At 41.3% G+C, this 25,080-nt stretch overlaps 1 protein-coding gene across 4 annotated transcripts in view; it reads right to left on the bottom strand.

The window, feature by feature from the left end:
* Positions 1-25,080, bottom strand: part of csnk1g2b (casein kinase 1, gamma 2b) — a 93,386-nt gene that overhangs the window by 67,385 nt on the left and 921 nt on the right. For 3 of the 4 annotated variants that reach the window (XM_060932484.1, XM_060932487.1, XM_060932485.1), the window contains exon 2: positions 1,926-2,637. In XM_060932484.1, the coding sequence (XP_060788467.1) occupies positions 1,926-2,153 (228 nt within the window). In that variant the 5' untranslated portion in view covers positions 2,154-2,637. Of the gene's footprint in view, positions 1-1,925; positions 2,638-10,567; positions 10,636-25,080 lie in introns of those variants that run through there. The other variant, XM_060932486.1, reaches the window with a different exon arrangement.

Raw genomic sequence — 25,080 nt, 5'->3', positions numbered from 1 at the left:
TCTCATATCATCTCTAGCCGCTTTATCCTTCTACAGGGTCGCAGGCAAGCTGGAGCCTATCCCAGCTGACTACGGGCGAAAGGCGGGGTACACCCTGGACAAGTCGCCAGGTCATCACAGGGCCGACACATAGACACAGACAACCATTCACACTCACATTCACACCTACGCTCAATTTAGAGTCACCAGTTAACCTAACCTGCATGTCTTTGGACTGTGGGGGAAACCGGAGCACCCGGAGGAAACCCACGCGGACACGGGGAGAACATGCAAACTCCGCACAGAAAGGCCCTCGCCGGCCACGGGGCTCGAACCCGGACCTTCTTGCTGTGAGGCGACAGCGCTAACCACTACACCACCGTGCCGCCCCGCCTTCTAATAATAATAAAACAAAAACAATAGTAATTTGTAAGCTAAAAAGTCTAGCCTGATACTTTGAGACTTTTCTTTCGCCGAGTGGCAGCTGTCTTCAACTGGGGCGGGAGGGCGGGACATGACTGAATGGGTGTTTCTGATTTGTCAGCTGTCGTCCTTACACCGCATGGCATGCCCCAAGCGTTTACAACACAGAATTCCAGGTTCTCCGCTCCAAAATCAGCAGCTTCAAAACGATTGATTTTTTTTTTTTCACCGACAACCAAAAAAAATTAACCGGTTGACGTTGAGTCGGTCAACCATCGGTTAACATCCCTAGCGTAAAACACATCCTGTTTCTCTAGCCAATTGTGAGCCTCTCTGAGCTCATGTACAAGGAAGACGGTAGACAGACAGACAGGTAGGTCTTTCCTCAGAGTGTGTTCCATCGCCCGTGATGCAGCATGAGCAGCAGTTTGAACACATGCATCTGGCGAGATTCAGGTCTCTCAGAGGATTTATTCAAGGTTATCCATTCCACCAAGTCACGTGTCTATACGAACACTAACGAACCTTTAAAACCAGTGAAACAAGGTTTTCTTTCCTGTTGATGGTGTGAGCGGTCATACTGAACAACATAACACAAGCCTCAATGCCAGGTGTTGCCCGAATGCCCGATTTGCCCGACCAAGATGCTTGGGCAAATATTTTAGCGAGTTAGACACACTTGGGCACACCTATGGTCGGCTTCTTTAAGCACAAAAATGATTTGAGCGAGTACTTTACAAAAAAACCAAGATGTATTAACCACTATCCTCGCCTCCCCCGTGATCGCCGGTTTGATTTTTTTTCTTCCTGATTTGTTACAGCGATTCTGATTGGCTCGCTTCAGGCGCACTTGTGCTTTTCATCACTACGAGTGGTCACTGGTGCCCTCTATGTTTTCCTGGGTTGACTTCAGGACGTCCACACACACACACACACACACACACACACACACACAAAAAAAAAAGCTAGTGGTAAGCACATTCAATGAACGGAAAGGCATGTTTTTGTGTCTCCCATAGATAAATATTATCCTTCATGTTTTCAGGGCTTGTCTTGTTCTTCTGTTGCAGAAACAAATTTTTTTTTTCTTTAAAAAACATGCACTTTTGTCTAAATAACTCAGTCATACCCCTAGAAAACATATCAGTATTGCCTTGAAAACTTGCCGAAATACCGCAAAATTTTTGAGGCCATTTGAAGGTGTCAAAAGTTAACGCTGAGGCCTGAAACACGACACGAATGCTTGCTGTGGCTGAAACGACAAACTGACCAACCAGCACTTCTGTCAGGGTGTAAGCTTTATCACGACCACGAGTGTGTTTATCAGGAAGTCGTCTTGCACAGTGACCTGGAAAGGCATGCGAGAAGTTGCTTGTCAAGTATTTTGCACATTATGTATAATAACAGAAACCTGACTGGAGTCCTGTTTGACTGCGAATGTGGTTAACATGCTGTCAGGATAGAAACCACTCGCTTGGAGTCGAGTAGAGACTGAAAATGAGACGGAGGTTACGTTCTCTTACCAGTTTAATCGCCACGTATTCGTTGGTGTAGAGGTTCTTGCCGAGCCGCAGCTCTCCGAAGTTCCCGCATCCGATCTTCTTTCCCACGCGGAAGTTGGGTCCGACCATGAGGACGCCGGAGTTCCCACCCGTGCCCCGGCTCGTGTGCCCAGGCCTCCCCCCGCCCGGCTTGGACATCCTCCTAGCCTCGTCGGCGTCTGCCCTCCCGCCTCTCTTATCAAAATCCATAAGCTTGTGGTACCCTGGCCTCTCCACGGTTACTCGCCGGCCATGCAAAGCACAGAGGCGTCAAAACAAGGGCCAGAGGTCTAGCAGAGATACGAATCTGTACACAAATCACGCCGAATCCAGAACGGCGTGTACGCGTCACACATTAATCCTTCACGGCTCCTCTCATTGGTGTGTGTAGCACGTTACTGCCTGATTGAGACATGTACAAGCACACACACACACACACCACACTCACTCACACACACACACACACACTCTCTCACACACACACTCACTCATGCAAACACACACACACACACAACTCCTGCTACTGGATCCAATCAGCCACCGCTGAACGTCCACTTGGACTCCACATGGTTTCCTCTGAGTCATTCGATTGAAAAAACCATCTTCGTGTGCACGTCAGAGAGCAGCAACGGTGACAGGGATGGTTCATGCGATGGTTCATGCGATAAACACGTACTCTTTCTCCACTAGATATCTGGAAGACATTGAAAACAAAACTTTACATTAGTAGAATTAATAGAAGAAATGCATTTCTTGCCTAGAGTACAGATTTGCATACAGAGTCCAAAGTACACACCGCCAACTACAACTCTATACAAAATATTAAATCCACAGCCGTTACATAAACCTGATAAATAAATCACCTCTGCACGGACGCTAATCCACTGGAGCGTTCAGACTAGCCTGAGGAAGATATTAGCATTGCTGATTAATACTCGCCAGAGAAAACATTAAACAGATTTAAACTGTTTACATGAAGTCAAGCGAGAATAAAAGGCTGAAGTGACCGAGTAGCAGCTGCGCTGTCTAAGAAAAACACAACACGTCTCAGGGATGGAAGCATTTATTAGTCTGGGACGAGACAAACTGAAAACGAGGTGCATACCGGTCACGGGATTTTACAGCGTGGAACAGAAGGGTTGCAAATTACAAGCCAAGCAACGCTCGTATCGGGTTCAACAACCTCACTATACTACCAAAGTCCTGGAGTAGAGCCTGTACTTATCGCAGTGGGTCATGGGTTTGCACAAATTTCACATAAGAGCTACAACGAGCTCCTGATGTCCTGTTGACAAAACTGTGACTGATGTAGATAGTAACGAATGTTTACTATCTACAAGAGCGTTCACATTTCACCCACTGGATGTTAATTAACTTAAAAAAATAAAGCAAAACTTTATTTCATTGGTTAGAAATGTGGTGATTTGGGGGGGACCTCAAAACCATCACCCAAGCATCGAGAACAGTGTCCAAGCACAATAAATGACCTCAATTTACATACAACATAAACGACTAATTTAAAAGGAGAACTGAAGGCAAGTTTTTTTTAATCAAAATTCTATTTCTCTCATTTTATTAAATATAGGAATGCATTTTTGATCGCTATTTTGTCACTGCGATAGCAAGTTATGAGTGAAATACGCTCTGTAATATATCAGTCCATACGTCAAAGCGATGGCCGTAAACGAGACTCGTTGAGACCTGTGCGAGACATCGTAGGACGGAAGTAAAACGTACAGCGGAAATCAAAGTGACCGACATCTGCCAACATTGCCAAAAGACGCGAGCGCCCTCTTTCGAATGCTGACGTAATCAAGCTGGAAGTTTTGTTTGTTTTGATAGCAATCAGAAAAGTTTGAAAAAGTAGCCAGTAATTGTCATTTAAACTCGTTTTTGTGCAATACTTCGTTTGGAAAACAGTTTTCAAAATGGCTGCACGGACACCTGGCTGACACTTGACGTTTCGAAATCTCGCACAAGTCTCGTGAAGATCGCGTGGATAAGCGACGCCTGCCGTGGACCGAACGAACTAAATTCAACATGGCTAAAAACCGAATAGGCCGATAAGTATAATATTTAACTGCAATTAGTTGCCAATACGAGTCACAATATAAGGTTACTAAAACCGAAAACGTGATTGAACACCACGATAATTAAGAAATAAAGCAAGCTCTGTAGAAGGGTGTGTTGGATTTGATCATTTTAAAGGAGAACTGAAGTCATTTTTAAACTTGCTTTATTTCTTAATTAACATTATTCAATTACGTTAGGGCGGCACGGTGGTGTAGTGGTTAGCACGGTCGCCTCACAGCAAGAAGGTTCCAGGTTTGAACCCAGCGGCTGGCGAGGGCCTTTCTGTGTGGAGTTTGCATGTTCTCCCCGTGGGTTTCCTCCGGGTGCTCCGGTTTCCCCCCACAGTCCAAAGACATGCAGTTACGTTGACGGGCGGCCTTGGGCTGAAGTGCCCTGAGCGAGGTACCGAACCCCTGACTGATCCCCGGGCGCTGTAGTGTGGCTGCCCACTGCTCTGGGTGCGCGTGCATGTGTGTTCACTGCTTCAGATGGGTTAAATACAGAGGATGAATTTCACTGTGCTTGAAGTGTGCATGTGACAAAGGTTTCTTCTTCTGTACTTTGGCTCAGTGTAGCAGCTCACACCAACTTTAAAGAAGGAAAAAAAAAAAAGAAAAACACCACAGTCCTGCAACCAGGGCTTTGAACCGGTTCAAGGAACGAAAACCGGGAACTTTTTCTATTTCACATGGAACAGAAACGAAACCAGAAACTTTATTATTTTTTATGTTCCGGAACAGAAACGCTTATTAAAAATAATGGTAACCGGTTAATACCGGTTTTTATTTCATTCCTCAAAGTTTCCGTAGCCTACAAATAAAAAAAAAATCATTCTTCTCCTGCGCAAGTTTCTATGACCCGCTGGGGTTCACTTCCTGTGTGACGTTCGCTGACTGAATGGAGAGAGCGGGAAGGTGGACTACTATCACGTCTCCACGTGATAATAAGTGAGTAAGTGCATTACTGAGTGTCTGAGCAAAGAAGAGCCTGAACGTTGCAACCTCCCTATTGGCTGTTTGTAAAAATGTATCAATTGTTGCCCTTCCCACGGGAATCATCGCGGGGTCGAGAGACGAGACCTGACGAGTTAGTTCGTTAGTAGCAGAACAAAATGTCTGGACACAAATCGGGTTTTCAGAAAAGGAAAGAAAATAAACGGAGGGTCAAAAATACAAAAAAGGAGGCAGAAAATGCAAAACGAGTTTTAAGGTAGGACAAATGGTTACTTTTTAAGGCAGCCCGCCGTGGCTGCAGGCTTTCGGTTGTGTCATTGAATGGTTACTTTTCTGAGGCAGCCCGCCGTGGCTGCCTGCAGGCTTATTTATTATAGCCCATTTAGTTAAAATAGTTGATCTAAAATGTTTATAGTTATAGTTATGGGTCAGTCCATGAAATGATGTTACTTTTCATTGGTCCGGGTTTACATAATCATTTCATCTTTAATTTCCAGGATTTAAAGAAATATTTAGCAGATTATCCATAAATATTGTTTGAAGAAATAAAATAAATTAAAAAAATGAAGTTTTCTTTTGAAATAAAGAAATGTGAAACATTTTCTTCCCCTGTGACTGGACACGGATGACACGTTTTTTGTGACATGGAATATTTGCTGACTTTGAGCTTAAATAAACCTTCATTACTTTCTGAGAATTTCAATAAAATTAGTTTCATGGTACTTGCAATTTAGTTTTACACTCACATAATAAAGTTAAGAAGGTTCTATAAACTATTTAGCTTCAAATTCATCCACTAAAAATAGGTTGTGAACATAACATTGTGATGTCCTACCGTGTTACGTTAGAAACCAGGCTTATAAAAAATGATAAAACGAGTTGAAATCATGATTGATGTTTTTAATATAAAGAAGAATATACTATAAAACGATGTAGGTAGAAAGAAATTTAAACAAACGGCAATAAAAGAAATTATCGATGTTTTTTCTCACATCCTAACTTAGCGTCCACTCACTTCCTGGTTCGTTCACAACCTGCGAGACCTATTTACTCAATCTAGGTCAGCTGAACTGACGTGAGATAACTTCTCGCGGGATCTCACACACCACAACACGTGCTCTAGAGAAGTGCAGATATAAGTGTGACTAAGTAAAGTAATGAATTCAATAATCTCATTTACCCCATATAGGATGAAACTGTTTCCTGTTAATGACTGTTGTTATTGTTCAAATCTTAGAGATTTTATGAAGTTTGTGAAATACTGGTATTTCATATTTTCAGTGTTTATGATGTTGAACTAATATTTCTAATGAATTCTTATTCAGTGTTAATGTTTAAAGTAAGCAAATAAACGCAAAAAATTGATTTTATCAATATTTTTCCTTTATTTTTAAAAGCTTGTTCGTGTCCTTGTTACATTAGCAACCAGGTAAATATTTATGGATTTTATCATACATTGTAGAGCAGGAGTTATCTTAACAACTATGTTATATTTTCTTATATGGTCAATGCTTCATGGAAATAAAAGTTGTTTTCAGTTGTAAATTGTTTTAAGTGACTCCCTCTATGTCACATTTTGGTAACCCCATTTCATGGACTGACCCTTATGTGATGGTTGTCCTGATTTAGACTGGTGTTTTTTTTTTTTTTTTGGGGGGGGGGGGGGGGGGGGGGGGGGGGGGTTTGCGTGATGTTGCACCCGGGTCCAGATTAGGGCAGAACCGGCCCTGGCTACATTTCAGGTATGTACACTCACCGGCCACTTTATTAGGTACACCATGCTAGTAATGGGTTGGACCCCCTTTTGCCTTCAGAACTGCCTCAATTCTTCGTGGCATAGATTCAACAAGGTGCTGGAAGCATTCCTCAGAGAGTTTGGTCCATATTGACATGATGGCATCACACAGTTGGCGCAGATTTGTCGGCTGCACATCCATGATGCGAATCTCCCGTTCCACCACATCCCAAAGATGCTCTATTGGATTGAGATCTGGTGACTGTGGAGGCCATTTGAGTACAGTGAACTCATTGTCATGTTCAAGAAACCAGTCTGAGATGATTCCAGCTTTATGACATGGCGCATTATCCTGCTGAAAGTAGCCATCAGAAGTTGGGTACATTGTGGTCATAAAGGGATGGACATGGTCAGCAACAATACTCAGGTAGGCTGTGGCGTTGCAACGATGCTCAATTGGTACCAAGGGGCCCAAAGAGTGCCAAGAAAATATTCCCCACACCATTACACCACCACCATCAGCCTGAACCGTTGATACAAGGCAGGATGGATCCATGCTTTCATGTTGTTGACGCCAAATTCTGACCCTACCATTCGAATGTCGCAGCAGAAATCGAGACTCATCAGACCAGGCAACGTTTTTCCAATCTTCTATTGTCCAATTTCGATGAGCTTGTGCAAATTGTAGCCTCAGTTTCCTGTTCTTAGCTGAAAGGAGTGGCACCCGGCGTGGTCTTCTGCTGCTGTAGCCCATCTGCCTCAAAGTTCGACGGACTGTGCGTTCAGAGATGCTCTTCTGCCTACCTTGGTTGTAACGGGTGGTTATTTGAGTCACTGTTGCCTTTCTATCAGCTCGAACCAGTCTGGCCATTCTCCTCTGACCTCTGGCATCAACAAGGCATTTCCGCCCACAGAACTGCCGCTCACTGGATATTTTTTCTTTTTCGGACCATTCTCTGTAAACCCTAGAGATGGTTGTGCGTGAAAATCCCAGTAGATCAGCAGTTTCTGAAATACTCAGACCAGCCCTTCTGGCACCAACAACCATGCCACGTTCAAAGTCACTCAAATCACCTTTCTTCCCCATACTGATGCTCGGTTTGAACTGCAGGAGATTGTCTTGACCATGTCTACATGCCTAAATGCACTGAGTTGCCGCCATGTGATTGGCTGATTAGAAATTAAGTGTTAACGAGCAGTTGGACAGGTGTACCTAATAAAGTGGCCGGTGAGTGTATGTATGTACTTGCATAGATGTGTACTTGGTCTTCCAATATGGCGCCTAACAAAATCTCGCGGCGCGGTGACATCATGCGGTAGCCCTCTATAGGGCCTGACTAGCCTTTGGTAACACACTAAACGAATTATCTTTCATTTTTGGCACTTTTTCTGTTTGTGTAGATGGGAAGACATACTGAGAATCCAAATCGCCAACATTTGAAATAATAATTGTTTTGAATTATTTCGTCTTATTTAATGAAGGTTGTAATAGAATTAGCCTACATTTGGCTTAAGCTGGATGAGACAGAGACATAATTTTATAGCCATTTGTTAAACAGCTGACAGGGAACGTAATTAACCGTTCCGGGAACGACATTTTTTTGTTCTAACCGGTTCGGGAACGTCTATTTAATGGTGGAACCCAAAACCGGAAACGTTAAAATTCTGTTTCTGTTCGGAACGAACCAATAGGAAAAAAAATTCTGGTTCAAAGCCCTGCCTGCAACCCAACGCGCACATTGATTCACTTCGAATCACATCGCTTTCTCACTGTGATTCAACTATGCCAGAGTTCACCAAGAATCAGAACAAGACTGGCTTTCTCGGACCGGTTGTTTCGGCCTGCACACAAGTGCGTTCTGACCTGCGTTCAGAAGGAAAACACAGCAAGGTTCATTTCGAATGAACACCATGCTGCACATGTGAAAGCGAATTGTAACAGTAACCAGTGTAGGTATCAGTTTTCAGCTTTCATCGCTCTGCGGCTCACCCAAAGACCACACACAATTCTCAACAGGAACTTCATGTATTAGTCAGTATATATACACACACACACACACACACACACAAAGTGCGCATAAACCTTCAAATGAGGAGTACTGCCAAGCATTTTAATCAGGACTTCTTTTTCAATATTGGATATTCCGATAAACCGAGTTACACCACAGCACCGTTTAACTCTTCATTCTCCACACTATTGATTAATTTTCTTTAGTATAAACCATGGAGGTGATTCTCTATTCTACTCTATTCCCATCTTAGCTGAGAAATGAAGCCAATGAGGGCATGCTGCCGAAGGAAAACACTCAATCAACAACTGCATGGTGTGAAATGGCTGGATATGAACCAGAGTTAATATTATCACTCGCATGTTGATTATTTTCCAATACCTACGCATCCTGAAGTGTTTTATTCCATCACTGCAGCTTATTACCACTGATTACAATTTGTGATTTAATAACAAACGTGTCGTACTTTTTATCCATTTAGAGTTTACAGTGCTGTTGAATGTCTGAAAATATGTAGGCGATTACAGAAAATTGCGCACTGATTGAGAGATTCGGATTATTTCTTGATAACCATCTCGGCAAAATGGCGGCCAGTCGCTTCGGCACCGTAAGCGAGGAAGAATTATACATTTTGAAAGAACACGCTGTTCCTAAAAGCACTAAAGATGCTGCGAAGTTTGGTCTAAAACCTGGCGGCCATGTTTGTTTACAAATCGTCATAGTCGCCCACTGGCTAGCATGGAAGTTTTACGTTTCTGACGTCACGTTGTCTTGACAACCATGCAATATCGTAAACCATATTTCAACGCTCATTCTCCATTGGGTAGAGTGATGTAATACACGTAGGATAAGCGATATGCTACAGTAACAATATAGCATGCTATCAAACCAAATGAATGAAACTTGCTAGAAGGGAATAGAACACGTTTTTATTCCATCGAAAAAAAAGTGTCCTAGATGTATAATAATATTTCCCGATATTCCCTTCACCTTCAGCAAATAATTGTTAAATAACAGTAACGGACTGCGATTCAAATCACAGGTCATAATCTAATACGGGAGTGTTTCTTCTAGAGTAATAAATTACACAGGGACAGTGCTCATCTTTAACAAAGTAAAATCACTTTCTGTAAGGAAACCTTCATTTAAGAGTTACGGAAGGAGTCTCCAGTGTCGGCGCTTTCTAACAGCCAGGCTGGTGATGGAACGACTCTTCTCAGTTACGTTATCGTCGCCATGAAAAGGAACCAACTTGTTTCATGGCATTAAAGGTAGCTATAAAGGGATAAAAAGTATGACCCTGTCCATTAATAAATACAGTTTGCAGAATCATTGGCAAATTGCTAATAGTGTAAGAGGAATAAAACACTTCAAGACACTGCTGAGGTGGAAACACTTCACAAATCACAATGTTGATTAGTTTCCTATAACAGCACTACCTCATGCGTTTTATTCCTTACTGACAGTATCACAGGGATGATCATTACAACAGAACATATCCGGCGTTACTCCGGTCATACGCAAATAACTAATTACTGATCAGATTTTTTTTCTTTAAAATGTTAGATAATCCAGATTTATAGACCTGAAATGTATAACCTGTTAAACACTGTGTGGGTTTTTTTTTTAAATCTCATTATCCAGATCATGATCATATATACACGTTGGAAAATTTCTTCTGACACTGTGACATACTTTGTTTAATTAGTTCTGCCAGATCGTCAAAATGCATTGTATCTTCCATAACTATTTGGACGCAAAATACTCCGAGGTTAATTTCTGATTAAACAAGACACACACACACAAAATACCCTACATATAAAACGACAAAAGGAATAAAAACACAAGGCTCACCTCTGTAGATGACTAAGTTTTTGCTACACACACACACCTAAAATCAGGTTTTGACTGTTCTAATAATTAACACGCATCTCTAGATGTTCAAGCAAAAGGTATAGAAGATTCCTGAAGAAAAGAAGTGAAACAGGTAATGCAGGAACTCTTCGAACTTGCAACATGGCTTCAGTTTCATAATAAATGACCAACAGCCACTAGGGTTAGGCTTCGCAACCTTCCCAACGAAAAGCACGGTCTCCTCCGAAAGTATTGGAACGGCAAGGCCAGCTTGCTTGTTTTTCCTCTACATCGGAGATCATGACTCAGAATTTAGATTACATTAACTTAAAACACGGCACCATTTTTCAAGCAATCAAAAACCTTGCAACACGAAACTAACAGGTGTTTCCTGTTGCCAGGTGTGTCCTGTTCGAGTGACTGTTTAAACACTTAATACCTCTGAAGGTTTATTCATAGTTTCAGCCCTGGGTTTCACCTGTGAAAACTGTATTTGTTGTTTAAAAGGATAAACCAACATGAAGAGTAGAGAGATGTCTACGGGAGAAAGCAAACCATTCTGAAGCTGAGAAAAAGATGGAAAAAAAATAATCATCCAGCATGCTGGAGGTAGGGGCTGTTTATGGAACGGAATCACTAATCTTTACTGATGATGGTAGCATCAGAATGAATTCAGAAGAAGTTTGCAGAAACACTGTCTGCCAATTTACAGAGAAACGCATCCAATCCAATTTGGAAGAACTTTATCATGCAGCAGAACAAGGAACAAAAACATACTGCCGATATAACAAAGGACTTCATCAGTGGAAACAAGATCAACCCCGCTCTCGCTTATATCAAAATGCAAGCAATCGAAGGAACAGAACACTTATTATGAATGTTGACTTCAACAAATAATGAACCCTGAAACAATTAAGTAAAGAGCAGTGTCTCTCCCCAGGGATTTCAAATAGCATCCTGGTAAACTGTCGTTTTGAAATAGCATTTTGCTTCTTGAAACAGTGTCAAAATCCACCCTACATGTTTCGTAAATAGGTCCGTCTCAGAAACTGGGTACTGTGGGGGAACCCCACTAAATACACTCAGTCAATAAACTATACGGTTTTGAATGGTGATGTTGGTTTGAATTTGAAATAAAATGATGAAAGAAATAATACAGATAAAACTAAATCTTTGATGTGAATATTCAGAATTTGGCAAAAATCCTGCAAATTTGTGGAAAAATGGCGGCTTGATCCGGGACATGATAAATGGCTGACATCATCACATTCCCTTAAAAAGATTGTAGTCCACTGAAAAGTCTACAGTTATCACTAATTGTATTTTAAGTTGTAACTTTATACACCTAAGGATTGGTGCGCTCACAGAATAATCATAACCGTAATAAAACATCATGCAGAATATTTGATCACCGTTGTAACTCCGTTTTCCACATACCCAAAACCAATACGATCGTGTGTTTTGATCTAAACGGAAAGCCTCAGGGTCAAGGTCACTACCTCACCAAAAGTAGTAACTTAAAATCACTACGCCGTATAAAAATTTAGTTATAAATCTGCGATTTTGTTTTTTTAAAATGAAAAGCTGAAAGTTAGGTATAGAAAATGTTTCTTACAGAATATGTTACGATGGTAGCTGGTCTTGTATGAATTTCTGAGCTATAAAATGAGTCGTGGTCTATTTTTTACCGTAGCGTGTTATGTGTGTGCCGGGAAGGACACACATTAACAATTTGCATGTGTAGAATGGAATTTTCCACTCCAACAGGTAGAAGTTGATCGTGCTTCCATTTGCGGTCTTTCTGTTACGCGGGTGATCTGTTCGGACGTTATCGCTGAAAAGGTGAGTTTTGAGAGTTTTATTTTGTTTTAGTCTTGCAGTATAAAGCAATAGAATGTTTCTTTTTCATCTTACTTTCATATTTCGTGGTGTTTGCGTATTTTTGGCCAATATTTTGCAACCATGGTCAATTTAGATCAAACTTTTGATAGAATCTACGGCCAGTCATTTTGCCCCGCCCCTGCCTCGCGCTCCGTCTGGTGCGGTAGTGATGTCCAGTTGCTCGCACGCCACAGCAGAGACCCGCGCGACCTTCAGCCGGTACAGTCGCCGTTTTTTTTTTTACCACCGCTGTTATTCTCATCTTTCCAGTGTGTTCTTGATTTTTCCATCGTGTCCTATTTCGCCATATCAAATACCCAAAATGTATCATATTATTCATATTCAAGTGAATAATCAATTCAGTCATCATAACTTGGCATTTTTAACCCAAGCAATCAAAAAGAGGAAATTTATTCAATATTTTCACTCATCTGTGAAGGAGGGGCTTTAATTCTTCATGATTGATTTTTCATATAAAATAACATCAATTTTATAAAAGCATTTGAATTGTAATCAAAAAAAAAATTTCCACAGTGGAGGCCAGATAAAGCAAGATGCTATTTTTATTCTTATTAAACATAACAAAAGAAACATTGAGTGTTAGGTAAATGCAAAAAAAAAAAAGAAGTAAATTTAGAAAAAAAATTTTTGACCATAACAACCCAAATGAGAGACCAGCTTCTGAGACGGACCCAAATACATTCAGTTGGTAAACAGGAAGTCGATGTGCGACGGACCTAAAAACAGTAAACACGGTACAGAACCCCAAGCTGAAGTTTGGTACCAAGTGGCTAGGCTACGATTTGTGGTTGCTGAGAAAAAGGGTGTTTCAGATGGACGGAGATGCAGATGGACTGAGGTAAACCAGTATTCCCGCTGAGCTCTCCTGAAAAGGAGACTGAAGGAAGAAACCATAATCCATGTACAACGAGACTGAGTGGAATAACTTTTATTCTATCCACATTCAGTAGATTTTGAAACAGCATATCTATTTTTATTTTTTTGCAAATCCGATCAATAAAAACCTTTATGCAAAGCATCCGACAAAATCATTTCCACTTAGACGGACGTCTTAAAAACCTATCGATGGCTGCATGAATTGACTTGAGTGTTGTTTTTTTTGTAGAAAAGTGCTGTCTTGCTGAGGTATAGAACAAATTTAGACATTTATTTAATTCTTCCTTGGACATTTCAGTTCTGTAATTTTCAAACAACTTTGAGCTTTTGAACCAGTCTAAAAATATTCAACAAATTTTAATGCTCAAAGATGAAGAATGTAAAGAAACCGGCAAAGTGACAGTAACAATTTGTGAAAAATGCCATAATAATAAATAATAATAATAATTATAATAATAATACATTTATTGGGGAAAAAAAAAAATACATTTCGAGTACAGTTTTTATTTCATCTTCGGTTGGTTCAGCAACATGCTCCGCCATTTTGTTTTTCTCTACTCATGATATACAAGCTGATATCCTAGTAGCAGAATAGCCAATCAAAAGCGCACAATCACTCATATCCAGTGAATGTGGATAGAATTTTTTTTAAGTGTGGGGTCTGCAACCAAAGATGCCACGTTCCAAGTTGTTTAAAACATCCAGATGTCAATATCAGGAAATGAAAGCTGAAATTCTGATCCATCACCTCATTCATCTTTTGATCTCAAACCCAAAAGTCGTCAGTGTGTAGCAAAAACAAAAGAATGAACCCTGCTGTTCCAATACTTTCGTAGGAGACGGCATGTGTGTGCCTGAAGTCTTCCTGCGTGATCGTGAGTCATGTAATATTTAACACCACTCGGGGTTTCTGAAATATTAATCAACGACAAAATGACATTGCTCGGCCAAGCAGCAATTAAGGCAAATTTTGAGGTAATTATTTTCTTTATTTGACGGTCTCAAGTACACAGCCACGCTTCAGGTGTGTTTACGTCATGTGCCTTTTGCGCCCCTTCACCCAACGCCAGGTGATGAAGAATGTGATGGAAGTTTCTCGGCAAGAGAGCAATCGAGACGTTGATTAAAGAAGCATGTCCAGAATGCAAAAATATACATACCTAATAAACAACTTGCTCTACCCTTAACTACAACAGACCCCACGTCAGGAAACGTAACCATGTTCACGGTTCAAGACCGAAGTGCTATAAATCCGATTTTCCTCCTTATCCTTGCGAGAGACAAAGTGACCGTTTATTTTCTGAAAATCCATATCAACTGCTCGGACGATTCCTCGGCCCAATCCTACAACGCGAGCGGCCCGTTGTTCCTTCAGTTCTCCCCCCAGCTTAAGGCCCTGTTCACACGGCAACGGATTCAGGTGACTCCGATACAATTGCTTATCGTTTAGGCCTGGCGTCCACACGGCACTGGCGTTTTGGGTGCCCAAAACGCAATCTTTTTAAGAACGGGCTCCAGAGTGGAAAGATCTGGCAACGTTGCCGTTGTGAAGTCGTCTGGATGAGTAGAACGGATTTGTTTACGATGACGTCACAACCACATGACTGTGAGTGCTTCACGCCGGGTAGAAGTGTAACGAACTCGATGCGAGTTGTCAACAAATCCTATAACTTGGTTCATGAAACGCGCTTACAAAATATTTTCACTGTGAATATTTATTGTGTAATGGTGCAAAGTGAGAGAGAGAGAGAGAGACTCTGCCCTTAGGGCAGAGTCAATCCCGCCAGCAAAAATAAGGAAAAAAAAAAAGGAGCGATCTCACCTCTTCAGATGTGGGTTTAAGTCCTACAATACATTCCTCAAAAAGGGCGTAGAAGAAATTAATCCATCAACGTGTATCATTCAATTTATTCTGGACCATTAAAGACGCCGCCTTCCGCGTAGAATCATACGTCATCCTCGTCGCCATATTGGATAGGTCAAAGCGGAGAATAAAGATTCATGTGCTGCGTTTAACTGTACCAACAGGTTTACCGTCCAAACGAGATCATATGGGATTACCTTTCACGGGTGAGAAACAACAAATTAATCCATCAACGTGTATCATTCAATTTATTCCGGACCATTAAAGACGCCACCTTCCGCGTAGAATCACGTCATCCTCGCCGCCATTTTGGAGAGGTCAAAGTGAAGAATAAAGATTAACTGCGTTTAACTGTACCAACAGGTTTGCTGTCCAAACGAGATCACATGGGATTACCTTTCACAGGTGAGTCTGGAAAAATACTTTTCATTGTATTTGGTCATTATAATGTAATTTTACAAACAGATTTTCCTGACTTTGTGGCTAATATGAAGTCTCGCGCATAATAGTTTATGCGCATGCGTCCTTCCTTCTTCTATTGTTCTGGTGTCTCCGAAGGGACCGTCTTACAGCGCCCCTAGAGGTGTGGCATGTGTATTGCATCGTTTTCAGCAAGCGTTGCGTTGCCATATGGACCTGATATTTTACTGATTGTTGCCCATTTGGACGCGATATATTTTTAAATAACATCTCGCTGCCATTGTCGTGTGGATGTAGCCTTAGTTCCTTCCTCCAATTAGTTCCCATATACTGTTTGACACACACCATTGGAAAAAAAACACAGAAGGACGTAGTCGCTCATCTGGCCTGCCATCAAAACCACCATGATGACCAAAAGATCAAACAGAACTGAAATGTGACAATGTGAAAGAGGACCAACCTTCACAACTAATTGTTTACAACAGGAAAATCAAACAAAGGATTACCTAAATTTTGCTCTCCGAGAAAAGATCGACCCAAAACACTGATCAGAACTGAATTCGCATGATAAATGAGAGGAGATACAATTCTAGTCAGAAGAAAATCTCTTAAGTTGAGCTAATTAACAATTGACAATCTAATGAATCCAAGTATTGTGCAGAAGGTCTAGTTCTTTCAAATAAAATAATCAGAACTGAAATCCATTGAGAACTGAGGGAGGGAGGGAGGGAGGGAGGGAGGGGATATGATTTAACAGAAAATAAACAAAAGTTGTAAACAAACAGGAAACTCAACAAACAACCAAGTTTTGTTCCTTGAGGGAAGATCGACCCAAAACATCGATCAGAACTGGAATCGGATGAGAAATCAGAGAGAAGATAATTTTTTTTTTTTAATTCTAGTGAGAGGCCTGGAAAATGTGTTAATTTGGCCTAATTAGTAACTCATTAGCTAAATAAATAAATAAATAATATTGACAAAACAATGACCAAGTTTTGTACGAAGTGATGAGTTATTTCAAACAAAATTATCGGAACGGAAATCCGAGGAGAACTGACGGAGGAGATACAATTTAACTGAATTGTGGACGAAGGATGACGGACGCCACGCCGTAGCAATAACTCATCGGCCGTATGGACAGATTAGCGAATAAATATTTTATCCCATTATCATGTATGACGTCTCATTAAGGTGTACAGAGATGTTACACAAATCTTGGAAGGAAGTCGAAAGAGTAGCACTGGCGCCTCTAGTGAGCATATATAGCAAGTACAGATAGCTTGCTCAATATACTGGTATTCAGCCATGAATACCAGTATACATATACACACACGAACAGATATACAGCGCGCCACAATTATTGGCACCCCAGTTAAGATGTGTTAAAAGCCTTAAAATAAATTCAATTTTTATTGCAGAAGCATAATCTCACACTGAAAATTGTAGAAAAATTTAACCTTTAACTCGAGCGAATTTTAAAAAAAATTAAAAATCCCTGACTAAGAAATAATTTCATAAAAATCACCTGTTCCACAATTATCGGCACCCATAATTCCTAGAAAATAAATGTAATGAAGCATTTCTGTCATTTCTACTGTAGTTTATAAAGTTGATCAGAGTATCTAGGAACCTTTAATTAGTAATTCATCACATCCTGCTTCCCTGGGGTATAAATATGATGCGACACAGAGGCCTATTTCTCTTATCCACTCTTCAACATGGGAAAGACAAGAGAACACACCACTCAAGTAAAGCAGATGTGCGTCGACCTTCATAACTCAGGCAATGGCTACAAGAAAATAGCCGCTCGCCTACGCCGGCCCATGTCTACAGTCAGAGGAATCATCAAGTAGTTTAAAACAACTGGAACAGTGGCAAACAAGCCTGGACGAGGATGCAAGTTTATCTTGCCACCACGCACAGTGAGGAGGATGGAAAGAGAAGTAAAAAGTTCTCCAAAGCTCACTGTTCGAGAATTGCATCAAAGAGTAGCATCTTGGGGTCACAAAGTCTCCATAACAACCATCAGGCGCTATCTACATGCCAACAAGCTGTTTGGGAGGCATGCACGGGAAAAGCCTTTTCTCAATTACAAGCATAAATGTAAACGTCTGGAGTTCGCTAAGCAGTACTTGGACTTCAACTGGGACCGCGTGCTTTGGTCAGATGAGACCAAGATAGAGCTTTTTGGCAACAAACACTAACGCTATGTTCACACTGCAAGGCTTAATGCTCAATTCCGATTTTTTTGTGAAATCCGATTTTTTTGTGAGGTCGTTCACATTAACAAATATATGCGACTTGTATGTGATCCTCAGTATGAATGAAAAGCGACCTAAAAGTGTTCCGCATGCGCATTGCAGGATACGACGACGTCACACGCACTGAGCATGGCCAGTGTTTATGGAAGTAAAACCGCCCGGTTGCAGTATGACTCATCCAATCTAGCTTGAATAGCTGCATCCCCCCAAATGGAAATCAGCTCCCTAACCTCTGCGTCCTTCCATTGAGAAGATTCAGAACCTTCACAGCCCGAAGCGTCCCTCGCATTGATGTCATGCGCAGGGGCGCAGATACGTTTTTTGAACTGGGGGGGGGACAAAGCTGCCAGCAAACCAACCCCAACCCCGATATGCCTGTCAAACTTGTTGTTAGTAACCATAGCAACCAAGCTCGAGCTCGCAACCTGTGCAGTCTGCGCAGCTCAACCAACCGAATATCAGTCTTTGTTTTGTTTTATGTGAGTTGTTGCAACTATGTATACACTGCCGTGCACCTCAATAAACCGAATGGTAATTAGTCTTTTGATTTTTCCGTGAGGTTTGCCTTATGCAAAGAAAGACAGCATAGACGTTTTTTCCTCCCTATAAGTAGGGGGGACCGAACGAGGTGAATTTAAATATGACCCGTCCCTCCCTCTATCTGCGCCCGTGATTATGCGCCATGTTGTTGTAACTTTTTTGAGAGACCCGCCGCCTACTTCAGCGCAGAATAGTGACGTTTGTGGCTTGTTGATGACGTGTAAGTCGGATGAATGCGACCTGGCGGTTCAGACTGAAGTCGCATATGAAAAGAGCGGATAGGAATCGGAATTAGCACCACATATCCAAACGGCCTGGGTCGGATTTGAAAAAATCGGATCTGTGTCGTTCATATTGTCAATAAAAGATCGGATACAGGTCACATATGGGCGAAAAGATCGGATTTGAGTCACTTCAGCCTGCAGTGTGAACGTAGCCTAATACATCACAAAAGATGAGTATGCGGAAAAGCACCTCATGCCCACTGTGAAGTATGGGGGAGGATCGGTGATGCTGTGGGCCCGTTTCTCTTCCAAAGGCCCCAGGAACCTTGTTAGGGTGCATGGCATCATGAACTCTTTGAAATACCAGGCCATTTTAAATCAAAATCTGGTGGCCTCTGCCCGAAAGCTGAAGATGGGTCATCACTGGGTCTTTCAGCAAGATAATGACCCTAAACATGTGGCCAAATCTACACAAAAATGGTTCACCAGACACAAAATCAAGCTCCTCCCATGGCCATCTCAGTCCCCAGACCTCAACCCAATTGAAAACCTGTGGGGTGAGCTGAAAAGGAGAGTGCATCGGAGAGGACCCAGGACTCTGGACGATTTAGAGAGATTGTGCAAAGAGGAATGGTCGAATATCCCTCTCTCTGTATTCTCCCATCTTGTGAAATGTTATAGGAGAAGATTAAGTGCTGTCTTGTTGGCAAAAGGGGGTTGTACAAAGTATTAACATCAGGGGTGCCAATAATTGTGGTACACGATTTCATGTAAAAGAATCATTTCTTAATGTGGGGTTTTTCCCACTGAATAAATGCACTTGAAATAAAAGGTTGGATTTCTCTCTTTTTTTGTATTGTTGTCCTTTTTTTTTTAAAATGAATTTATTAGAAGCCTAAGAACATATCTTAACGAAGGGTGCCAATAATTGTGGAGGGCACTGTACGTACCATGGACATACGGTACACACCCACGAGAGACAACAGCAGCACTCGAAAGCCACGTAGAGAGAACCAACCAGGAAAAAGACATCTTTCTGCTGTCTGGATACGACTGCATACGTGCATTCGAAATATACTGCAGACACGTAGCTCTGTCGGGACGACATGGACAACAAACACCACAACCTTCTTTCTTTCTTGCATGGTACAGACGAAATGCTCAAATGAACTGTATGCATCAATGTTTAATACGTAGCATGAGAATCAGAGGTGACTCAGTTTGTCAATGCAATCAAACCAAGCTCGAGTTTGATCAGAAGCAGACCGAGATCACTTCACTCAGACGCTCTTGGACGCAAAACAATCGCCGTGTTCAGACCGGACTCAAAAAACAAACCAAGCACGCCACGGTTTGATTCAGATGGACCAATCCATGCACATGATGAAGCACTGCTTGAAAAAAATGGACCGACTGCACTTCTGGGTTTCGTTTTGTGGGCGGGGCTTATAATCACAGGTTTGCGTTCATATAGGAGAACTCTGACTCAGAACCGTAGCTCAATTCACAATTCCATGCAAGTTTCCAAAATGATAGGTCGAGTTTTCCCAGATGCAGGGCATGTGGTTCTTCCCCAAACTCTTTCCACAAAGTCAGGAGCACACAATTGTATAGAATATCCTTCTATGCATTACAATTTCCCTTCACTGGAACCAAGAAGCCCCTGTGCACAAAGTGAGCTTCATGATTTGCTCCATGGTTTGCTGAAGCTGGAGGGAAAGAACTTGAAATGTCCTGCACAGAGCCTGGACCTCAACCCCAATGAGCACATTTATGAAGAACTGGAACTCTGACTGTCGTCCTGCCCAACATCAGTGCCTGATCTCATTAACGCTCTTGTAGCTGAATGAACACAAATACCTACACTAAGATGTTGTTCACCAAGAACATACGTCTGTGATGGTCAGATGTCTACAGATTTTTGGCTGTACAGTGTATATCAATAACTTTAGCAGCATGAAAGTCGACCCAGGAAGTAATGTGACAAGTTGAACCAATCACATCACTCGGCACACGTCCCAGAGTACGAATAACTTCCACGTCATACCACGGCTCGATTGACAAGAACTCCAGACCACCATGGATCTGAACGAAAAGCAGCATTTACACGTCATCAAACAGCCTGAGATCAGACTCAACGGTCCATATGAAAACAGCAAAAACAACTTGACTCTTAAACCTTTATCCCAATTATGGCTCAAAAACAAAGCTTCCTAAAAGAAGAAAAAAAAAAAACAAGCTTAAGACGTGATTTTCAAATTCTGTGTACAAAACTATAAAGCCGTCTCAAAAGCACGACTCAAGCTGTCCGTTTGTGTTGACTAACGAGTCTAACGAGGAAGCAAAACAAAACGGGTTTGCCAGCTAGGATTCATAGTCACTACAAACAAAAAAAGAAAAATCAAAGCTTAGACTACAACATACTGTAGAAGAACTACGAGAAGTTTGTTCTGGCCTTTATGGCGAGCTGCCAAACAGGAAGCACAAACGACTCGAACACAATTTAAACTACAAAGAGCTTTAAATGTCAAACACGAGGATAAACGCAAGTAATCCTGATTGAGCAAAGTAAATATAATAGCAAGCATGGAATTATTTAATAAATCAACTGTACATGGGCCATAAAACAGCTTTACAAGCCATATCTTGGTGATGGAGACAAAACAGGTCTTACAACATGGACACAGATTGGTAAAATCAATCAAAGTTGAAAACATTTTTGAGAAACGTTTTTGAATCTGGCTGATTCGGTTGTCCTTCCTTCAAGGTTTTTATTCTCTTCTCTACTATGTAAAGAATCTTTTTAATGTGCTCTATACAGACATTTGACTGGACTATAAGAGTAGTTTTAAACTGGATTGCTAAAACGTGCGGTAGTATTCTTTAATTCAGCTAGGCATCAGAAATTACACACAACTATGCAAAAATCTTAGGCATCCCTTCCCCGTATGACTTCTACACAGGCTTTTAGATAGAGGGGCGTCTGGGCGTCTTTTCGACGCCCTGTACTGAAAAAAACAAGAAATTGGACGCCCTACTTTTTAGTACGACGCCCTAAAGACGCCCTAATATTTCCGCCCGTGTTATGTCCGGTAACTTAGCTGAATATGTTAAAAAATCGCCGAGTCTGAGCTTTCCGAGGATCTACAAGCTTTGTTGACACCGCCATTTTGGAAATTTCAGAAGTCTCGCTTTGACAGCTGTCTTTCCCGAAGACGCCCAGGGTTACCATAGCAACAGCACGAGCCCAGAGTACAAAATATAGGCACCCGCCGCAGAGCTACAGAAACACGCGTTTCTATGGCTGCACTAATTTCAAAGTTGTGAGAGCCCTCGTTATAAATAAATGGGTTATTAAATAAATTTGGTGTATTTCCTGTGTGTTTTTTTCTTTGTTATACTAAATCTTTGGACGCTAGCGGCTTTGAAAGCAAAACTGGTCAGCCGGGGTTGGTTGTCACACTGTGTTCGGGGTTGGTTGTCACATGTAATGCAATTGCAATAGGTGCACTACTGACTGAGACAAACACAGCTACAACAAGCTTTATTTATGTAGTATTCTGCGATCAGAAAGCTTTATAGCTAATTTGTCATGCTTAATATGCAACTCCAGCTCAAAAAATCCCAGAAATATACCCATTTTAATAATAATATTCATTAAAAATATATGCAGTTTGCAGTGTATTTTGTTTTGGTGTTCCCAAAGTTGATATTGTATTACCAATCTGTTATACCTACATGTATTTTGAATACATTTTCTTTAACATTTTTACATAATTCTCAAAAATATGTATGTATTTTCGGTTCCTGTACCGCCCCATTGAAATAACATTGTGACAACCAACCCTATAGCACGCACTCTCCTCTGCATTGAGCAGCTGGATCGGCTCATCAGGCTCAGCTATGCCCGAATTCCCATGCCGGAATTCGACTTCGCTGCCGCCAGAAAGTTGTACCTCAAGGCCCCCAGGCGGTTGTAAACATATTGTTGCCAGTGGACTGTTGCAGTGAAACCATTTTGTTTACATTAAGACATTAAAGAAAGTTGTTTTACCTAAAATGAATCTGGCTTGAATTTTTCCATGCACACATGCCTCCCCCCAGTCCAGCCTTACTATTGATACAAGAATGTTGTAACAAAGGCAAAAACACTTGGCTGTATTGCTCAAAATTTGCTGTCAAAATGAAGGAAATAGCATTTGAGAGCATTAGAAATTTCAAAATTTTCCGGGGGAGTACCCCCGGAACCCCCTAAAACACTCGTGCCAGCGGCGCTCAACGCGCCGCTACACCTCGCCACATACAGTGACACCTGCAAAAAAGTTAGACTCCCTAAAAAAAAATCCTGCCTAAAAGCCTGCTTCTACATTATCAAGTCACTACAAAAACATTTTAGCGCTCCAAACATTCATTTTATTTAATTAAATTAAAAACGTTACATAATTTTTTTTTCTCCAAGCAACATATTATATATTACTATCGTACATACAGGACACTTTTTCGATGGAATAAAAACATGCGTTCTATTCCCTTCTAGCAGGTTTCATCCATTTAGTTTGATAGCATGCAATATTCTTAGCATATCACTTATCCTACATGTATTACATCACGCTACCCAATGGAGAATGAGCATTGAATATGGTTTACGATATTGCATGGTTGTCAAGACAACATGTCACACATTGGAGCTGATGTGAATATCCAACGAGAAAGTTTTCTGCAGAAGCATTTCCAAAGAGAAGGATGCATTGAACACCCGAAAGGCTATCAAAATTTCATTAGATATTCTTCATGCATACTTACACAAGAAAAACATAACAACGGACATTGAAAAACTGGAAAAGAGACGTGTCGGAGACGCAAAACTTCCATGCTAGTGAGCAACTGGGACGATTTGTACACAAACAAACAAAACAAACATGGCCACCGGGTTTGCTTCATTAAATACGTAACATTGAGAGAATTTTGAAAGCGAAAGACGTGTTGAACAGCTGAAAGGAATGTGTATGTACAAAAAGGATAATATTGGCTGGCTTTTTTCATGGTATATCAGATATATTCCATTCAGCTAGCATGATCCTGAACGAGTCAAACACTACGTTCACACTGCAAGGCTTAATGCTCAATTCCGATTTTTTTGTGAGGTCGTTCACATTAACAAATATATGCGACTTGTATGTGATCCTCAGTATGAACGAAAAGCGACCTAAAAGTGTTCCGCATGCACATTGCAGGATACGACGACGTCACACGCACTGAGCATGGCCAGTGTTTACGGAAGTAACCTAAAGTTTCCTGTGTATGACAGTAGCCAGCATGGAGTACCTGGCGATGATGCAGTTGTTGTTGCGACGGAGCCAGAACATGCACAATAGCCTGATGTTAAGGAGGAGGTTGAGAAGGAAGAGGGCAAGGGTTCTGGCTCAGGCGTTCTGTGGGGTAGTGACTGCAACCTCCGTTCAAAGGAACGTGTGGGTGCGGAGTCGCATTGATGTCATGCGCCATGTTGTTGTAACTTTTTTTGATAGACCCGCCGCCTACTTCAGCGCAGAATAGTGACGTTTGTGGCTTGTTGATGACGTGTAAGTCGGATGAATGCGACCTGGCGGTTCAGACTGAAGTCGCATATGAAAAGATCGGATAGGAATCGGAATTAGGACCACATATCCAAACGGCCTGGGTCGGATTTGAAAAAAATCGGATGTGTCGTTCATATTGTCAATAAAAGATCGGATACAGGTCACGTATGGGCGAAAAAATCGGATTTGAGTCACTTCAGCCTGCAGTGTGAACGTAGTGAAAGTGATCTACCACTCAACATTATTTATAAGAGAGCACTTTTCAGATTATAAAAAAAAAAAAAAAAACACAATGAAGGCTGCTGGGTTTTGGTGCAAAAAGAAGAAGCGAGTATGACAGTCAAAGTGTTCAGAAGAACTGTGGCTGGTTCTGGAAGATGCTCAGTAAAACCTACAGCTCATTTCCGCATAAAACTGCACTCACTGGACCTCAGACTTTTTTTTTTTTTTAAAGCAGAGTCGTCTCATACCAAATACTGACTTTGTTTCATTTATTATGGCTTATTGTTTGGTCTACAGTATTTATTTGTATGTGCCAAAAACTTTTGCACTGTATTGTATGCATTATTATATTATATTCTATTCTAACAAGACAAGACAAGGCTTTAAAAACAGCGTTACTTGTCAAGACTAAATCCTAGGCAGGTTTGCTAGCAAGATAGCAGTTAGCTTGCTGGCTATCCAACCTAGCAAGGAGCCTAGCAACCTGACTAACATTTCCAAACAATGTTAAAATCATTAACAAACGGTTAAAAAAGGCAAAAGCATGAAATGAGTATTACTGGACCTGCATTATTAGAACCAATAACGAGAGAAGTCATTCCGGTTTCTGTGTAATTAAACAACG

This window comes from Neoarius graeffei, chromosome 10 (genome assembly GCF_027579695.1).
Source record: "Neoarius graeffei isolate fNeoGra1 chromosome 10, fNeoGra1.pri, whole genome shotgun sequence".
Lineage (NCBI taxonomy): Eukaryota > Metazoa > Chordata > Actinopteri > Siluriformes > Ariidae > Neoarius > Neoarius graeffei.
This window is presented reverse-complemented; position numbering and strand designations above follow the sequence as displayed.